The sequence below is a fragment of the Tubulanus polymorphus genome, chromosome 2 (genome assembly GCF_964204645.1).
Source record: "Tubulanus polymorphus chromosome 2, tnTubPoly1.2, whole genome shotgun sequence".
NCBI classification, from domain to species: Eukaryota; Metazoa; Nemertea; class Palaeonemertea; order Tubulaniformes; family Tubulanidae; genus Tubulanus; species Tubulanus polymorphus.
In genome coordinates, this window is record NC_134026.1 from 14,111,360 (window position 1) to 14,130,241 (window position 18,882).

The 18,882-nt window shown below is 34.0% G+C and overlaps 1 protein-coding gene across 1 annotated transcript in view; it reads left to right on the plus strand.

Annotated features, from left to right (window-relative positions):
• Positions 1–12,401, plus strand: part of LOC141899503 (metal transporter CNNM4-like) — a 50,598-nt gene extending 38,197 nt beyond the window's left edge. The window contains exons 4-5 of the mRNA XM_074785861.1: positions 4,567–4,812; positions 10,324–12,401. Coding sequence (XP_074641962.1) covers positions 4,567–4,812; positions 10,324–10,790 — 713 coding nt within the window. The 3' untranslated portion in view covers positions 10,791–12,401. The remainder of the gene's footprint in view (positions 1–4,566; positions 4,813–10,323) is intronic.
• The last annotated feature ends 6,481 nt before the right edge of the window (positions 12,402–18,882 follow it).

Genomic DNA, 18,882 nt, shown 5'->3' on the forward strand with positions numbered 1-18,882 from the left:
TGAGCCAAACAATCTGAAAAACTGAATAAGTGTAGGAATTGCCGTCGTCAATTAATAAACACCAAATTCCATGAATAATATCTGCAGCTTTTTGTTTTTAATAATAAACTAATGATGATTAAATGGTTTAATTACACTCTAGTGGAGAATTAAATTTTGTAATTAACTTAATTATAATTAAAGTTGATTACGTTTTGTGAAACACCTAACTTGATTAAATCATGATAATTTACTCATGATTAGTGATTTAATCATAATTAAGGGTTAATTACGCTTTGTGAAACCGGCCCCTGGATCTTTCGTATGTATGTGAACCCCCAAGTGTCCATCAGCATAAGAAGAATTGGGTCAATCAGACTCAAGATGGCTGTAGTATGAACTTTTTGGGATCAGCCTATTATGATGCAATTGGCGGCCATCTTGGTGTCATCAGTACTCATTTGTAGGCGGAAAAAAGTTTTCAGGCCAGCCGTAGGCTGAGCCTATTACTATACAAATGGAGCGAATTTAAATGACATGGTTTCCAGAGCAAAGGCTCTTTGTCTGTGCAACTGAGCATATAATCATACAAATCATTCATTAAAACATTATCCATTCTCCAAACTCTACGTAGCTGAATTTTGAAAGAGGGCCTCGTTAAAATTTATATGAGCTTTTTCGCGAATATCTGATCGCAAGAATATCGGTTTTGAAAAGCCAATCAGAAAGCAAAGACTCCTCTATGATTGGCTTAGCCGCAGAAATCAGCAGGTGTTCACATGAACCCGCAGTATCGTCTACCGTTTAACTTCCTGGTTTTATTTTTAGATCTAAAGTTGTATTTCAAGATCGATTTCTGTGAAAGCTTTAGTTGATTTGGGTTTTGAGAGGAATATTTTTATTAGCACTACAGAAAATATCGTTGACAATTGTGCAAAGTCCAGAAAAAATAGCTTTTTCTTAAATCGGAAAGATGACCTTGATATGCTAATTAGCCATGTGCTCAAATACAAATTCAATCAAATTTTATTTAGCAAAAAATATCAAATCCAATTCAATTTTGTTTTATTGAGCAAATTTCAGAAAATTTAATTCTATTCTACATTAAAATCAATAAGACCAAGGGAAAAGATTTATCTGAGGTGTTTGTTCCTGCCAGATCCAGTCGCTGTCTGTGCTACTTATGTATTCTACGATTGTATTGTGTAAATTATTAGGTATTGACTCTCAGCTGGGAGTGTATTACGACAAATTTAACCCACAGAATGCATCATCATGTACCATTTTATGAAAAGCTGACAGGCTGGCCATAGTGCCCCTTGGGGTTTTTGTTCTACATTATATTGATACCTAAGCATATTTTGTTAGCACAATCAATTGGAAAGTTGTAGGTCATAACGTGTTCTATGATTCTATGAGTTGTTTGTTTTAATGGTATTAACTCGTCAAGAAGGGGTATAACTATCGGAGTTCCCCAAGGTTCTATTCTCGGTCCTCTTTTATATCTATTATTCATAAATGATTGTGTCAATGCTTCAAAAATTCTTGACTTCACCCTTTTTGCAGATGACACAACATGCTTCGCTTATTCAAAAGATCATAAGATATTCCAACTGATAAACAATGAACTCATCAAACTTCGAATGTGGTTTCAAGTTAATAAATTGTCTCTTAACCTTGAAAAATGTTATTTTATGATTTTCGGAAATTTCAAGGGTACCCCTTGTGCCATAAAAATTGGAAATGTGCCAATAAAGCAATTTCATTCCACAAAATTTCTTGGTTTATATATTGATAGTAAACTGACGTGGTCTGACCACATATCATTTGTCTGTAAAAAGATCTTTCGTAGTATTGGTGTTTTGAATAGAGTTAAAAGACGATTGCCAGTTTTAGTGATGAAAACCTTATACTATAGTTTTGTTTACCCGTATCTCCAATACTGCAATTTTATCTGAGGCAATAACTACGAATCGAGAATCAGGCCAATAATCCTACTTCAAAAGCGTGCGATCAGGGTTATATCGAAGGTTACCTTCTTTGACCATACAGCCCCCATCTTCAAAAACTTAGGTATCCTTACTTTTCGAGCAATGACGAAATTTCAATTGTGCTTTTTCATATTTAAATATAAGGATTCACTACTGCCTAACTCGTTTTCAGATTATTAGGGTTTTCTGACTTTCGTCGAAAACCCTCTTGAAGTTCTGTTGATTATTATTATTATATATTTTCCGCCGATTTCGTCAAATAAAATTCATCTTCATTCAGATTCGGCAACTGACAGCTTCGAAATGAAATGTATAAATTGATACTGTAATAACGGTCTCTTTGATCCAACAGATTGTCTGAATGTACTTTCCATCCTATTTGAAACTTAAAATTACTTATTAGGTTACTGTAAATAAAGAATTGAATTGAATTGTTAGACAACAAGCACCGGCGAAATAACAGTTTGTGACGTCATTTAGTAAGTAAATAAAGGAGGGCTCCGAGAATTTCCAAATCACGGGGACTATACTGGGGTTAGACCATTCAACTAAAAAGAGGATTGCTCCGATAATATCCAAATCATCTCATTTTATTTTTTCCATCGAATACCCGGTAATTAATTTTACCTTTCGATCACATGCATCCAGAAAAAACCCGTTATCGCTGCTTTGCAGCTATATTTTTTCATTAAATTCCGACTTTCACCATCATCATACCCGAAACCATCATGCATTCAAAGTAAAACAATTTAGAACCAATCGAAAGAAATTTTCATTAGAAGTATCAGCCCCTCTAACTTGGAATAACTTACCTTACTCACTGAAGATCATTGGATCAGTATCCCCTCCGGTTTTTAAACGTGCTCTCAAACAGTATCTTCTCAATTAATGTTTCGATAACCTTGCCAGTCTCTGCCATCTGGCACTTAAATATTTTCAGTGTGAATGTGGTGTGAAAGAGAGTGTGATTGGGTGTACGAGGGTGGCATGAATATCATATAAACCTTAACAGGTTTCTTCATGTTTTCCTCCATCTTGAATTTTTGTATTTGTATTACTTTGTACGATTATTATAATTCAAAATGGAAAAATAAAATAATAATAAAATAATGAAATAATGATATTGGTGGGATTCAAGGTCATTGCTTATTGTAAATGGCCACCAGGGGCGTTGAATAATATAAAAACTTAGAATTTCTATATCATACTTGTACCCTTGCATATTTTGTTACCACAATTAATTGCAAAGTTTTAGCTCATGACATTTTCTATGATCGTGGTGAGTTTTAAGGACATAAGTTGTTCTATATGGTCTCCAGGGGGTGTTGAATGGAAGAATAATTTGGTATTTCCTTATTATACTGATACCTAGGCATATTTTGTTACCATGTTCAATTGCAAAGTTGTAACTCATGACATGTTCTATGATTGTGGTGAGATTCAAGGTCATTGGTTTTTGTATATGGTCACCAGTGGGCGTTGAATATTGAAATTGTTAGATTGTTGAGCATTTGAAACCGTTTCCCAAGTAGGCATGGCATCCCTGGACCCCTAGTTTTATTCAATACCCCCAATAAGATTTAGATACAGTCTGTAATATTAATGTGCGAATACTCATTGCTCCAATTTTGATGATTACATTTTATATGCAACTAACGACGAATAGACAATTCATACGGTTGGTTTTATTCTTAATTGGTAACGGTTTAATGCAAATACATACGAGTCATAAGTACAAGATGTGCAAACATGCCTAACAAGGACCATTATGTTTGGAGGGTTTCCTATTGTGTCTCTATATAACTTATTTATTATGCTACGTTTGGTAGGAAATACGAAATATTTAACCATTTTCATGTTTTATAAATTCAACCTTTAATTATGTCCTGAGACGTGAGTGTGCTTACCAGAGCGAATAATACGCACTTGATTAAATACAGAGACCGGACTCTATAGTGACAACACAAATTTAACCGTTCGTAACACATGTATTACAGTTTGCATTTTCTATTTCTGTTAGAGACAAATGATTATGAACACCATGGATGAAAAAAAAAGAAAGATGACTAACGCATAAAAGAACTCAAATTTGTCATGCTTGTTTTTTAAGGAATTTCGGGTTCATCACTCAGAAGAAAGCAAATGTCCCTGGGAAATTGGTACAATGATTTGTCCCTGTGAAAAATGTTCATGTCCCTGAGATGATATCTGTAGGGTTGGCAGATCTGACAATGTTCCATTATATTGCCGTACCTACGCATGTTTTGTAGCACAATCAGCTGCAAATTTTTTTTTGGAGCTCATATGATTAGTGTGTTAATTCACCGGGGGGTGTTGAATATTGAATTATCAGATTGTCAAGCATTTCATTAATTTGGAATGGTATCCCTGGACCCTAGTTTAATGTTTTGACCTGTTTTGAGGTTTGGGAATTTTTTAATGCGCCTACAAAATATCACCATTTTCAAACAACACTTAAATATGTACACCAATCCTTATAAGCAGGACCCTTAGTCCTCCAGTTGTTTCTTCCACTGAGCCTCCTTTTAACTTATTAATGTAATATCAATATTTACCTAATTGATTTTTTTTTCAGCTGTTGAACCATTCAAAGCAGAGATGATATCTGAAGTAGTGTTGCAGCGTTTGCTACGTCAAAATATAATTTTGAGCTTACGCTATGAAGATAAAGACCCTGACCATAATATAATATTTGAACGGGGTAAACCATGTGATTATTTTGTACTTGTACTACAAGGTCGTGTCTCGGTTATTGTTGGTAAGGAAAACCTTATGTTTGAAGGTGGACCATTCACATTCTTCGGATTACAGGCTCTTCAATGTAAGTGCAATGTTTTTAGTTACTAAGCATACAGATTATACAGATTCATATGATGCTTGAAGGATTACTATATTCCCGACAAATTCATTGGGGATATTGTTTTCGCTGTGGTACATTGTTGTGCCTCAATGACCTTTGAATCTTTAGGTTTTTGTAAAACATGGGTGTTTGGTGGCATGAACATGAACCTATTTAGTTTAAATTGCATTCAAGATCGCTGGTAAGCAGCCATCTTGGATTCCAAAAAAGTATATTTTGGGCTCTAAATGTGTCAGTACTTTTGAGAATTGATATTTCACATAGATCTGGTCCTTTCAGGACTATTTCAAGTCAGGTGGTTTGATAAGACTGACATTTTCAGCTCCAATAGTTTAGTGATAAACAGGGTAAAAAAAATTTGGGGGAATTTCGTGGGAACCCTGTTGATAACGCTTTGTTGCTTATTAATGAAAATTATAATGCATACCTGAAGACCCATTATTTGGAGAAGTTCATTTTGAATAACTGGTGACATGTACCGCTTCCCTGCTTTATTGATCCAATCGCTGAGTAACGAGTCATCCTCAGACCGGAGTTTAAGCAACTGAAAAAAGTTCTAAAAAACTGAAAAAGAGTCTATCTCTTCATGATCTCTCAGAGCTTCTGCTCGACGTGCCAAGTCCTTAAGCGTGGGACAATTTTCAAAAGACAATGTCTCCTATCTTTCTTGTTCTGAAAATACAAAGCAGCAGGCATATATGAAATATTGTTTTCTCTTCAAAATTAAAGTGTACTGGCACAACTTGGAGATTTGGAGTCAAAGTACCAATCATGGTAGATGCCTGGACCATGACCGACTGAGTCATTTAATTACATTGGAAAAAAATCAAATGAAGGACAAACCTGGCCATTCTAATGTGCAATCATTTCTCCTACATTCTGGTTCTTTTGCCTCTGCCTTCCAATGAAAATTTGTATGCCTCTCTGCGAATCAATCCTGTTGTGTTTTGTCATAGATCCAGATACCTCATTCCAGTTGTTGTAACCTCTCGTAATGAAAGCAGTGTCGAATCTCTTGTTCTGCACTAATTTATCGGAGGAGAAAACTGACCTACAATAAATACAAAGGACATGGTCCTTCTCTTCATTGTAGGTGAGCCATTCATATTGACCGAAGTACTCCTGCTTACAGCGAGCTAGGCAAACAGTTGTACAACCATATGCCCCGTTCGGAAATGCATAATCCCTTTTTGGTCTATGTCTACTTACATCTGAAAATCAGGAAAAATTCAATCAATCAAAACTACAGTTATGAGTATATTATAATAAAAACAAACCTTACATCGCTGCTGTATAATTCTAAGCTTCATGGGACCCATCAGAGAGTGGGAACATTGCCATCATTATTCATATTTCACAAATACATTGGAATTTGTTTCACTCTTCACCCTTCCATAACCAAGATTAATCTTTAAATATCTATGCTAAATACAAGTGCAAAAGGACATACCAGGTTCTACAGACGGTGGATCAACATAATTAGGCGCTCTTAGTTGAATCTCATCTAGTACTGGCTCATCGTCGATGGCTGCTTGCTGAATCTCATCTAGTACTGACTCATCGTTGATTCAAATTCAAAATTGACCGTTAAAAATGACCTTTTCAACATTAATCAGGTGGAAATGGCCATTTTTTAGATAATTTAAGTGCCCTTTCAAACATTACACCCCGAGCCTGCCATTTTTAACATTTAAAACAAAAGTGCCCTTTTTAAGAATTCTTTAGGCCCACATAAATTTAACTCGCACAAAATGTGCCCTTTTAAAAAAATACGACCCGATTTAAGTGCCCCTTTTAATCATTATACCCCACACGACAAGTGCCCTTTTCATAAGGCCTAAATTCATTAGTAAGTCTGTTACACGAATCGACACACTAGACTACAACTACACACAATCACATTTTGATTTTTTTGTGTGCACCTAAACAGGCTTCAAATAGTATAGCATCGCTTGGCTTCAGACTCCAAGGCTTCTGCTGCTCTCTCACCCTCCATTGGCGGGCTGGCATGATTAATTTCTAACATTACATGCGTGATTATGGTGATTAAACGACAAAATAATTCATTTTCGGAATATTTTTCTGTGAAACCCTAACCTGGAAGTAAACAATGCGATCCTATTTAGTGATTGAATTGTAGACTGGTCGCCTGTCCAATTCTGCCCCACCTGTATTCGCAGTCAGAATAGCTGAAGTAGACCGTCTACCTGAATCGCAGAACTCGAAACCGGTACGATACGATAGTGGTCAGCGGTGTCGAATCCCACGAAAGGCAACATCGCATGGCGAATGTATTCACGGAACGATCACGAGTGACTCAGTACATATTTCTCGAACCCCCCTTAGTTTTTTTTTATGGATTTAGACGTTTTAGGTACCTTCTAAAATTCGTCAAAAACATTTTTTGTCCGACAAATGTCAGATCGTCAGACCCCTTGCTACGCGCCTGAAGTATCGTAGGATTTTTTGGTGGTACGGTGAAATTGAATTTGATATCTCAATTTCTTTGAATTCTTTCTCCAATGAGATTTTTGATGAATTCTAAAAATCTATAGAACTAACGAAAGAGTTCTGCCATTGTTTGTGATCGAGTCTCGCTCCAAAAAGAGCGCAGTAGCCCATTCTCGTTGTAACTAATTCGATTTAGCCGATTTAATCCTGCTCTGTAGCAGGATTAGATTTTCGGGTTAGACTTATTCGAATTACCGTTAACTCATTTTTTTGTGAAACGACCATTGAAAATTAACCTCAAAATTATAATTTGGATTAGCAAACTAACCCAAATTAGAGGCTTTTAGAGGCTCTAACCCAAATTAGAATCTCCGTTTGTGAAACCGGGCCATGGCCTCTTTTCTGGAATCAACCTGCACTCTTAGAAATTTGACATGTACCCTTATACATACAAAACAAACAAACATTTGAAAAATAATCTGAGTTCATGGTTAATAATACTAAGATTCATGCACTTCCTTGTCCCTAATCTGCGTGGGTGATTGGATTGATTGTATCAATAAATGACCAGCATGGTCACATACTGGACGTATCGGCCCCACTCCGCGCGGTTCCGCCACCGTGCGGGATTTACGCGAAGCAGCAAAAACAAACATGGCTACTCTCTCAATTTTCAATGATAGAAATCGTGTGTGCATTTCAATTATTTCGGCTGTTAGGGTTTTAAGGCACAATATAAGTTGATGATGTGATATGGCGATGTTAATTAATGATAATTCCGCAGTGAAGCTAGTCACGAATGGTGCCGATCGAGTGTACAGCTGCCAAAAACACTGAAATGTGCATAGTTGCGTAACTATTTGCAGTGAATTGCAGACGAAACATGACTCCTTAACGGCCGTTTAAAAAAAAATTATACCAATCGCAATTGTAAAATAAAAATAAGATAAAAGCTAAGTTAAAATTCTGGCTATTTCTAAAATGTTATTACTAATTTTTAGCCCACTTGGGACTTTAGTCCCAGCGGGCTATTGCGTTCACTTTTCGTCCGTCGTCCGTCCGTCCGTCCGTAGACGGAATCCAGTTATTATGGGAAGTTTTAAAGACGCTTCAATGTAACGTCTTGATATTTGGGTTACACATGTATCTACCCTAGACACATCTTCAGCCCTAAAACTGGCCCTGTCAGAATCAAGATGGCCGACTGGCAGCCATTGTTGTTCGCCAAAATCAGCACTTTTTACACATTTTTGAATTTTTTGGCGGAAATTTTGAAGACGCTTTGATCAATTACCTTGATCTTTCGGACATATGTGAATCCCCCCAGGGCCCATCAACATAACAAAAATTGGGTCGGTCGGACTCAAGATGGCCGTCCTATGACCTTTTTAGTGCCCAAAAATGTTAATTTTGGCCCGAATTCTGAGTCTGTAGCTTCCTACTGGTTTGCCATTTCTCATTACAATTTGTGATGGGTGTTCTTTGGAAAGGGATGTTTTATACCTGAGACAGGTATTTTTCATCAGCCAATTATGACGCAATTGGCGGCCATCTTGGTGTAACCAGTACTCATTCGTAAGTGGGAAAAAGTTTTTCCACATTATATTGATACCTAAGCGTATTTTGCTACCACAATCAATTAGAAAGTTGTAGCTCATAACGTGTTCTATGATTGTGGTGAGTTTCAAGGTAATTGGATTTCGTATATGGCCACCAGGGGGCGTTGAATAATACAATATCTTAGCATTTCTTTATTATATTCGTACCTATGACTATTTTGTGACCACAATCAATTGGAAAGTTGTAGCTCATGACATCATCTATGATTGTTGCGAGTTTTAAGGACATAAGTTTTTCTATATGGTCACCAGGGGGCGTTGAATAGTAGAATAACTTAGTATTTCCTTATTATATTGGTACCTAGGCATATTTTGTTACCATGATCAATTGCAAAGTTGTAGTTCATGACATGTTCTATGATTGTGGTGAGTCTCGAGGTCATTGGGTTTTGAATATGGTCACCAGGGGGCGTTGAATAGTAGAATGACTTAGTATTTCCTTATTATATTGGTACCTAGGCATATTTTGTTACCATGAACAATTGCAAAGTTGTAGTTCATGACATGTTCTATGATTGTGGTGAGTCTCGAGGTCATTGGGTTTTGAATATGGTCACCAGGGGGCGTTGAATAGTAGAATGACTTAGTATTTCCTTATTATATTGGTACCTAGGCATATTTTGTTACCATGATCAATTGCAAAGTTGTAGTTCATGACATGTTCTATGATTGTGGTGAGTTTCGAGGTCATTGGGTTTTGAATATGGTCACCAGGGGGCGTTGAATAGTAGAATGACTTAGTATTTCCATATTAAATTGGTAACGAGGCATATTTTGTTATCACAATCAATTACAAAATCGTAGCTGCTGACATGTTCTATGATTGTGGTGAGTTTTAAGGTCATTGGTTTTTGTAAATGGTCACCAGGGGACGTTGAATATTGAAATTGTTAGATTGTTGAGCATTTGAAACCATTTCCCAAGTGGGCATGGTGTCCCTGGACCCCTAGTTAGTCAGTGCGGAACGTTTAGTTTTCCAACAATGATGAGGGGTGGTAGGTAGTCATGCAATTCAAGTCATCATTTATTACACGTTACTTCCGTGTTGTTGAAAATCTCGCGAGTCCTGGACCAAACCCCATTGAACAATGTGATCTGTGTGCTGGCCACAAATGCACACAGATCACACTACACTACCCATTACAAACTCCAGTACCCACAGCTTTCATATATCCATCCAAATATTTAGAGTGTGTTTCTTCCTGGTTATAGCCTTTCATTGACAGTTAGATATGACTAAGATATGACATGTAAGCTTTTAACAGTATGAAATATGAATCGATCAGATGGTCATCTTATTTTCTTTGTTTATTTGTTATGAAATACTTATGAGTACATGTACATGTATATGTTTTCAGTAAGAGAATAATCTTATGTCTTATAATGTCTTCCACAATTTCAGCACTTCCTTCTCCATTGGCTCGAGCGAATAGTTGTAGTAGTATATCAAGTCTAGGACCCGGGTTCTACGCCAAACAACCAACATATACACCAGATTTTACAGTCAAAGCTTTGAGTGATGTGCAGTATATGAAAATAAAGCGGGCTCATTATATCGCAGCGCGGAAAGCTACACTCATGGAACGAAGCTCTAAAAACAATGAATATGACCCCTTTTCAAAGGAATGGGCTAAAGTGAGTTCTATGCAGCACCACTGTGGAAGTGTTGATGGTCATTCAGAAACTGGAGACCGTAACCGTAGTGAAAGCTTCACACCATCCGTTGATTTCAATATATCCATGACACGAGATGATGATAAAGAGGAGACAGGAAGTGTCACGTCTGAATCGAATATGCTCACTGATAGATATATCAAAGATTCTGGGCTAGATGGCAATAGAACTGAAGAAGACTCAGTGCAACTTTGACCAATTTTTAAAAAGACGTTAGCATATATGGTTGTTTTAATTTAAATTAGATATCAGGACCTAGTGCCACACTTCTAGTTTGAAATTGTTTTCCTATTTTAAAACAATGGAAATGAACTTATTTTATCTAGAGTCATTTTTTTAGATACAAACTAGACATATGGATCCAGTTGCATTAATGCAGGTGTCATTGAAATTCCTGTCATCCCCTGCATAGGCATTCAACAGTAATGCGATTCTTTCTATCATAACTTGACATCGTATATCTTTCGTTCTGATTGTTCACCGGATCGAATGAGACCCAGATTACTCACGTTTTAAGTTCACTTCATTTTGAAACTCAGTTGAATGTTACACGGATCTTCAGCCCAAAAACTGGCCCTGTCAGAATCAAGATGGCCGACTGACAGCCATTGTTGTTCATCAAAATCAACACTTTTTACACATTTTTGAACTTTTTGAGGGAAATTTTGAAGACGCTTTTATAAATTACCTTCATCTTATATATATATTAGAATCCCCAAAGGGTCCATCAGCATAAGAAAAATTGCGTCGATCGGACTCAAGATGGCCTTCCTATGACCTTTTTAATGCCCAAAATGTCAATTTTGGCCCATATTCCGAGTCCTGCAGCTTCTTCCTGGTTTGCCATTTCTCATTGCAATTTATAATGGGTATTCTTTGGAAAGGGATGGTTTAGACCAGAGACAGGTATTTTTGATCAGCCAATTATGACGCAATTGGCGTCATCAGTACTCATTTGTAGGTGGAAAAAGTTTTTCCACATTATATTGATACCTGAGCATATTGTGTTACCACAGTCAATTGCAAAATTGTAGCTCATGACATCGTCTATGATTGTGGTGAAGTTAAGGACATTAGTTATTCTATATAGTCACAAGGGGGCGTTGAATAGTAGAATATTTGATTGGTACCTAGGCTGATTTGGAAAGCAACTGAGATGTCTCACACCTAACAACAATTAACAGCAATAGAAATTAGGGAAACAATGTTGCTCACACATATTGAAAAATGTCAAATGAATGTTGAATTCCTCAGGTCATGCTATTTTGGCATATTTGAATGATCCCTGAATGCCTTTTAAAGGGATATCATCATTTGTTGAACATTAGTAGTATTTCTGTAGTAGACAACCTTTGTGAAATACTGTTGAATTCTTGACTGAATTACTGTTGAATTCCTGAAAAACCCGAAAGTTAAAAGCCTATGCAGGAGGGTGACAAGAATTTCAATGATGGCTGCATAAATTTGAACTTACACATTTGCATTGCAGTATCTATGTAATTTCTATATACATCGAAAAGTATCACTGTATGAATCATAGGATTGATTGTTAGAGTTTTATGTAATCATGAAGTAGATGTGATAATGTTAAGTTGTCGATTGAAAAACCTCAATGATATAGTTGTCGAGCCCACCGAAATAAATGAAAATATCTGAAAGTTGTGTTTGTATGACTTAGCAATGCAGAAGTCATGACAAAAGGTTAAAGGGGTCATGAAGTTGTTTTTGAGATATGGCTAAAAGTATTTTTTATCATCAGTTGTGACCTATTGATTGATTTAGTGGTCAAGAAATTAATTTTTAATTCTTCAGTTAGTGTTAAAACAAGACTTTTAATCGGCCGCGCTGATTCCTTTGCAACCTGAAAGTGTGACATCATTCAACCAAAACAACATGGTGTAGTGTATAGAAACAAACTGCGATTAAAGTGCAAAATAGTGACTCAAATACATCAGATTCCAATCAAACGTCTGGAGTTAAGGAAGCCAACAGTTGTTATTAATAGACAGTCAAAATCATTCCATTTAATTTGGACCTGACGCCTCAGAACGAAGCAATTTATGACTATAGTACAGCATATTTCTACGCCGTGGAGTAGCGAGCATTCATCATCAATTAAGTCATTCCCTCTCTGTAAAAACCACACGGAGGGGATGACTGATATAGACATCGCAGATATTTCTGTGGGCAGAGAAAGTTTTATCCAGTACTGGACCATAAAAGCGTCCTGAAACCGTAAACTTGTTCGTGAATCCCAGCCCAGCCTGCGCGATCCCGTGTAAAAGTAATGTGTGCTGCATACATACAGTCATTATGTTGTACATACTACAGCGATGTGGGTCACTGGGGAAAGCCAGTACTATATGCAGTGGAAAGCGCATATCTCTTACTAGGTATTGAATTTGCAAATCACGTCACTTGGCAGAATAAAAGGCTCTCGGATAATAAAAACATAAGTTTTGTGTATCCAAGATTATGTGTGCTGTAATATTTGCAAGAATCCTTCTCTAAAGTGTGAAGCTAGTTTACACATATGGCGGGTGTTTTCGCCCTTACGGTCCATCATCTTAGGGCCAAATCTTTGGTTTTGGCCACTAAGATTTGTTGCTGCCTTTGTGGGAACAGTTCATAGCTTCACACAGCAAAGGCATTTCAAAAGACGGTAAAATTAGCGCAATATTCAACGAAACTGAGCATTGTATTTTAACGCTTCTGAGTGTCCTGCAGGCGATGTGTTCTCAAAATGACATCACCGCGCAAACGCGAGCGTCCTGTTGCTACGGGCTTTTCTCGAGTTTGGATAAAGATATTAAAAAAATTTTTCCACGAGAATACTATAGATGCATACGGTGCATGTTTTATACAAAAAAATTAATTTTTTAAAATTTTATTCAAAACCTCTTCATGACCCCTTTAACTGTCATTTCTACCCTGCCAAAGGGCTATTCTATTTAAGTTTTAATCCACCTGGGACTGGTGCAGACGGGCTATTGCATTCACTGTTCATACGCTCATACGTCCATATCCAGTTATTTTAGTCAGTTTGAGTCTTGTCTTGATAGACGAGGGCTTCTAAAATTGAAACTCTGTTCCCGTAAAACATTACACAGCTGAATATGACTCTTACTAATGTTTCGATTATTCCCTCCAACATAGCGTCTCCAGATTTCTGATTTAATGGTCGAAAAAGGTTATTCTATCGCAATTTTGCAGGTTAGTTATGTGGTAGATGAGAGGGGGTTAAGCAATCGCGAAGTATTACGTCCGTCTTGACATAGGAGTAATTGGGAAAGTAGGCTTTCAGATCAGAGGGCGAGAGGGCGAGACACCACTCATCAGCACAAGTAATTTTTTTTCCTAATAAATGGGAGATAGAAAAGCATTCTTAGCAACAATAAATAACAGAATTAAACCAACAAAAAAACAATTTGAAATAAAAAAGTTAGTTGATGTTACAAAAGAAATTGAACATAAAATATTGAAATTAGAAAAGATAAAAACTAAATATGGAGAGAAAGTATCAGCTAATTTAAGCTACTGTAATGTTAGTACATCACGAGAATTTAAAGTGTTTTTACCCGATAAATGGGTTTCATTGAGTACAGAGGAATTGAAAGATTTAGTAGGATTTAAAATAATATATCATGGGAAAAATGAAGACGGTCATCATGATTTAGAAATTGTTGATTGAATAAAAAATAAAAATAATGAATATCTAGAATCCAAAATGACCTTAGTCGTTTTATAAACAACTACAATCATACAGTCAAACATCTGTTACATGTTATTATAAGAGAGTGCTTCATTTGAATATTGATCGATCAAACAGGTGTTGCGCAACGTTGTTGTTATATAATAAGCACGCAGTACATACAACACACACAAGCCAGTTAGCCGGTATTGAACCACCACGTTTTCATTGGTTGCTGAAAGCGAGGTTTATTTAAATTAGATCGGCCGTGACGAAGGATAGTCATCATTCTCTCGTGATTAAAAGGAATATTTCAATGTTTTTACGGTAAGTTTTAGCGAAATTGCCCTATCCTCGACCTACAGAGTTTTCAGGGGATAAGCATCCCATTATTGAAAGGCGCCACGGGACGCTTATCCCCCGTCATTTCTACTTACACCCCTGGCGACCCACGTCAACCGGGATCTCCTTCAATGATTGGTAGAAATCACATTATATTAAAGGCGCCTAATGTAATTTCTACCAATCTCGAAATTCGAAACCGAAGGAGAAACCCGGAGAGTGGACGAAGGTGCATTTTCAAAATGCCTCTGCTGGCCAGAGCTACTCCAGTGGTTGAATGAATTACCTTATATACTTAGCTAAAACACCTAAGTAAATGTTGCTGGTGCTAAAAAAATATGTGAAATTTGAAATTATAAATTATTCCGAATGAAAAGAATATAAGAATGAAAACTGATAAATGAATTATGGATTTTTAACTTAATTATGATATAATTTTTAATCAAATTAGTAATCTATTACCATGTTAATTGATTAACAAATTCAAATTCAAATTTAAATATTCATTTTAGCATCACACCCCACCCAGTGCTGCCATCTTTCAATTTAAGAAAAAACTAATAATAAGAAACGACTGTAATACAATATTCAAGTAAAAACAAAATAAATTAATAAAAATAATGAATATCTAGAATCCGAAATGACTTATCTGGACAATTTAATCGCTCCGCATAGATAGACAAAAGTAGTGAGATATTCAATTAATATTCAATTAATTAAAAAAATTATTTTTTTTTGCTTTTTTTCTAAAATATTAATCCATTTTTTTAATTATCAATTTTGGAATTTCAGAAGTACTTTCATTTTTGATAGCAGTTGGTTCAGAATTACTAATATCATGAATTTTATTTGATTTCTTATACCAATTACACCCCAATCAAAATGAATACAATTACAAATCCAACTGTAAAATATAGATATTTATCAAACATTCTATTATCAGAAGGAGTAGAAATAACAATATTTTCACTATTTTTATTAACATTTTTATTACTTATTTTTTCTTTTACAGCTTTTTTATATTCTTGTGATTTAATTCCTAATTGCCGAGACCATTCAATTTGTTTCTGAGTTCTCGGTTTTTTCTTCACAGTTAATTCCTTCACTTCTTTCACTTCGCTCATTTATTATAGAAATATTTTTACTTTCAATATTTGAAAATGTTATAACCCCGGTTGATAATAATGTCATAAATCCACCTAATTGAAATGATAAATATCCAATCCATTTATTTAATTCAGTCATAACTAAATAGTCATTTTTTAAATCGGAATATAATCTATTTTCATTTTCAATTGGTAGTATATAATTACATAATTTACCTTTTTACCTTTTACTACATTTTCTGATATCGCGTCATTAATTTTAGCTGTTCTGGCGGCTTCATAAATCTTAAATAATCTAATAATTTCAACTGATTTCATTGTATCTAATTCATTATAAGTTAAATTTTTATCAACAAATTTTTTACATTTTCCAGATGCTATTAATATTTCTAATTGATGTTTGCAATAAAGATAATATTCATAATTATTATTTGTTGTAACATTACTTAAAACACCATCATCTGGAATTAATTTGTTTTCTGTTATTCCTAAATCATCTAAAGTTTTTTCAATTGGAACATCACCATTTTTAGATTTTATTCTCTTTTCACCTCCCATTTATAAAACAAAAAAATTAATTGTGTGATGTTGCAACTAGAATTTAACTAGAATGTAACTAGAATTCAACTAGATTAACAAACTAGTTGAAATATTGTTGTTTTTGTTTATTTCTAGTTAAATCTAGTTGATTTTTGTTTCAACTACTAACAACTAGAATTCAACTAGAATGTAACTAGAATTAAACTAGATTAACAAGCTAGTTAAAATATTGTTAAATCTATTTGATTTTTGTTACAATTACTAATAACTAGAATTCAACTAGATTAACAAACTAATTGAATTTAAATAAATTCATATTTAAATGGGTGTTGTAATCTAAATAGTAATTTTGATCTTTTAATATTTTTCAACTTATCCATATATTCATTATGTAAATCATGCGGAATAATATCATTTTCCTCAAGTGCATTTTTCATCGATTTTCTATCTTTATTGTAGAATAAAACTAGAAATCTAATGTTTTCTCTAAAGTCTTTAACAATTGAATTATATTTTTGATTTAAAACCCATGTTGTTATCCCAAAATGTCTCCCAGAGAAAGCTAAATAGCATAACTCACTTTCTCTAACTTTTGAATCATGTAGATTAGCACAATCATCTATAATGAATAATGTATTTGATCCTTTATAAATATCAATTGCTATTTTAATACAATTATCTAAATTTTCTTTTACTGTTTTAGGATCAAATATAATAAATTTATTATTCCTAGTAATATTTCTATCATAAGTTTGATTAAATTCATATGTTGGACAAAATAATACTATATTATCAAAATAGTTTTCATAAACAGTTTCTAATAAATTTAATATAAAATAAGTTTTTCCACAATTTGTTACACCAGAAATTAACATATTATGAGGCTCAAATATGAATAATTCCTTATTCATTTATATATTTTTAATTTTACTTGATAATATCCATTCATTGAATTTATCTGGCCATCCAACCCATTTTACTAAAGAATATTTTTTTCTTTTAATAGTTTTTGTTTTTAATACTTTTTCAATTTTATATTCTTGTTGTAGATTTTCAGTAGTTAAACTTAATTCTTCTTCGTAAAAGTAGCCATCAACTTCTTCACCATCTAAATCTTCTAATTTATAGACATATGGTTTTGTTGTTATTACCTTTTTTATTTTATATATTTCTCTAGTAAAATTTCGATCGTATCCTTTATCAAATATCTTTTTATACTTAGAAATTCTAACATTTTGACCAACTTTAAATTTAGGTTCACCAAAATCATCTACAAGAAATGCTCCATATAAATTATTCCAAACAATTTCAGCATTTTCAGGTTTTCTAGCATCAATAGGTTTCATTCCAATAGAAGAATGATAAGAATTATTATATCCTTCTATCAATTTTGGTAAAACATCAATCCATTTAAAAGTATTATTTGCTGTAAAATATTTCCACATTCTTGTTCTTAATGTTCTATTAAATCGTTCAACAACTGCCGCTTTTTTATCCGATTTTGTTGAAAAATATTTAATATTATGATTATCTAAGAGTTCATGAACAAGTGAATTATCAAACTCTTTTCCATCATCAAATTGTATTTTTTCTGGTTTTAGTTTATCATCCCAAAGAAATTTTCTTAAAACATTTGATGTTTGTACAGCATCTTTTCTATAAAGTGGGAAGCTCCATACATAACGACTAAAAATATCAATTATATTCAATAACCACCAATAATCATCATTATCTTTCTTAACATTTTTCATATCAATTAAATCTCCTTGCCACTGTTGATCTACATAACTTACCATAGTTTTACGAGTTTTATATTTTCTAACAATTTTTTTATGTGTTGTGTATGTTGGTTGTTCTAACATAAATTCATTTATACCTTTATATTTAACTAAATTTTGTGGGATTATCTTATCTAATTTATCTTGTTTTACTTTACGCCATATATTTTTAGTAGAAGAATAAGCAACCGAACTCTCACGGTTGTAATATAAATTTCTTAAATATTGTTCTTTAGTATTAGGAGTTTTTTTACCACCCATTTATATATCCTTAATTTTAACTTTATATTTCTAATATTGAATACTATCTAATTGTGAATTTACAATATTTAATTGTGCGTCAGATATAATATAAATGTGCATTTTAAAATTTAAGCTTCCTTTTTTCTTTTTCATGAATAATTGTATTCCATCTTTAGTGTTCTGTAGTTTTTTCCCAGAACCATGTAATGAATTATCCTCTGTTCTAAAATCTAACCATAATGCATATTTATTGCCGGTATAATAATCAATTTGATTAATATTACAATTTTCAAATGATTTTACTTTTTCATTCATAAAATGTTTTCTAATTTCTGGCCATTGATCAATCATTCTCATTCCTTGACAAAATATTTTATTTGCTATTCCTTCGATAGTTATTTCTACTTTTGTTATTTCAGGATTATGATAATTATCTACCTTTATTGCGCCATTAGAATATGTTGCAATGGTATAAAATATTAATATACCTTTAATGGATCTTCTTGGGAAGTTAATATTCTCATTAATTATTTCATCATTTGCATTAATAGTTACGGTTTTAAATTTATCAATATAATCATATAATA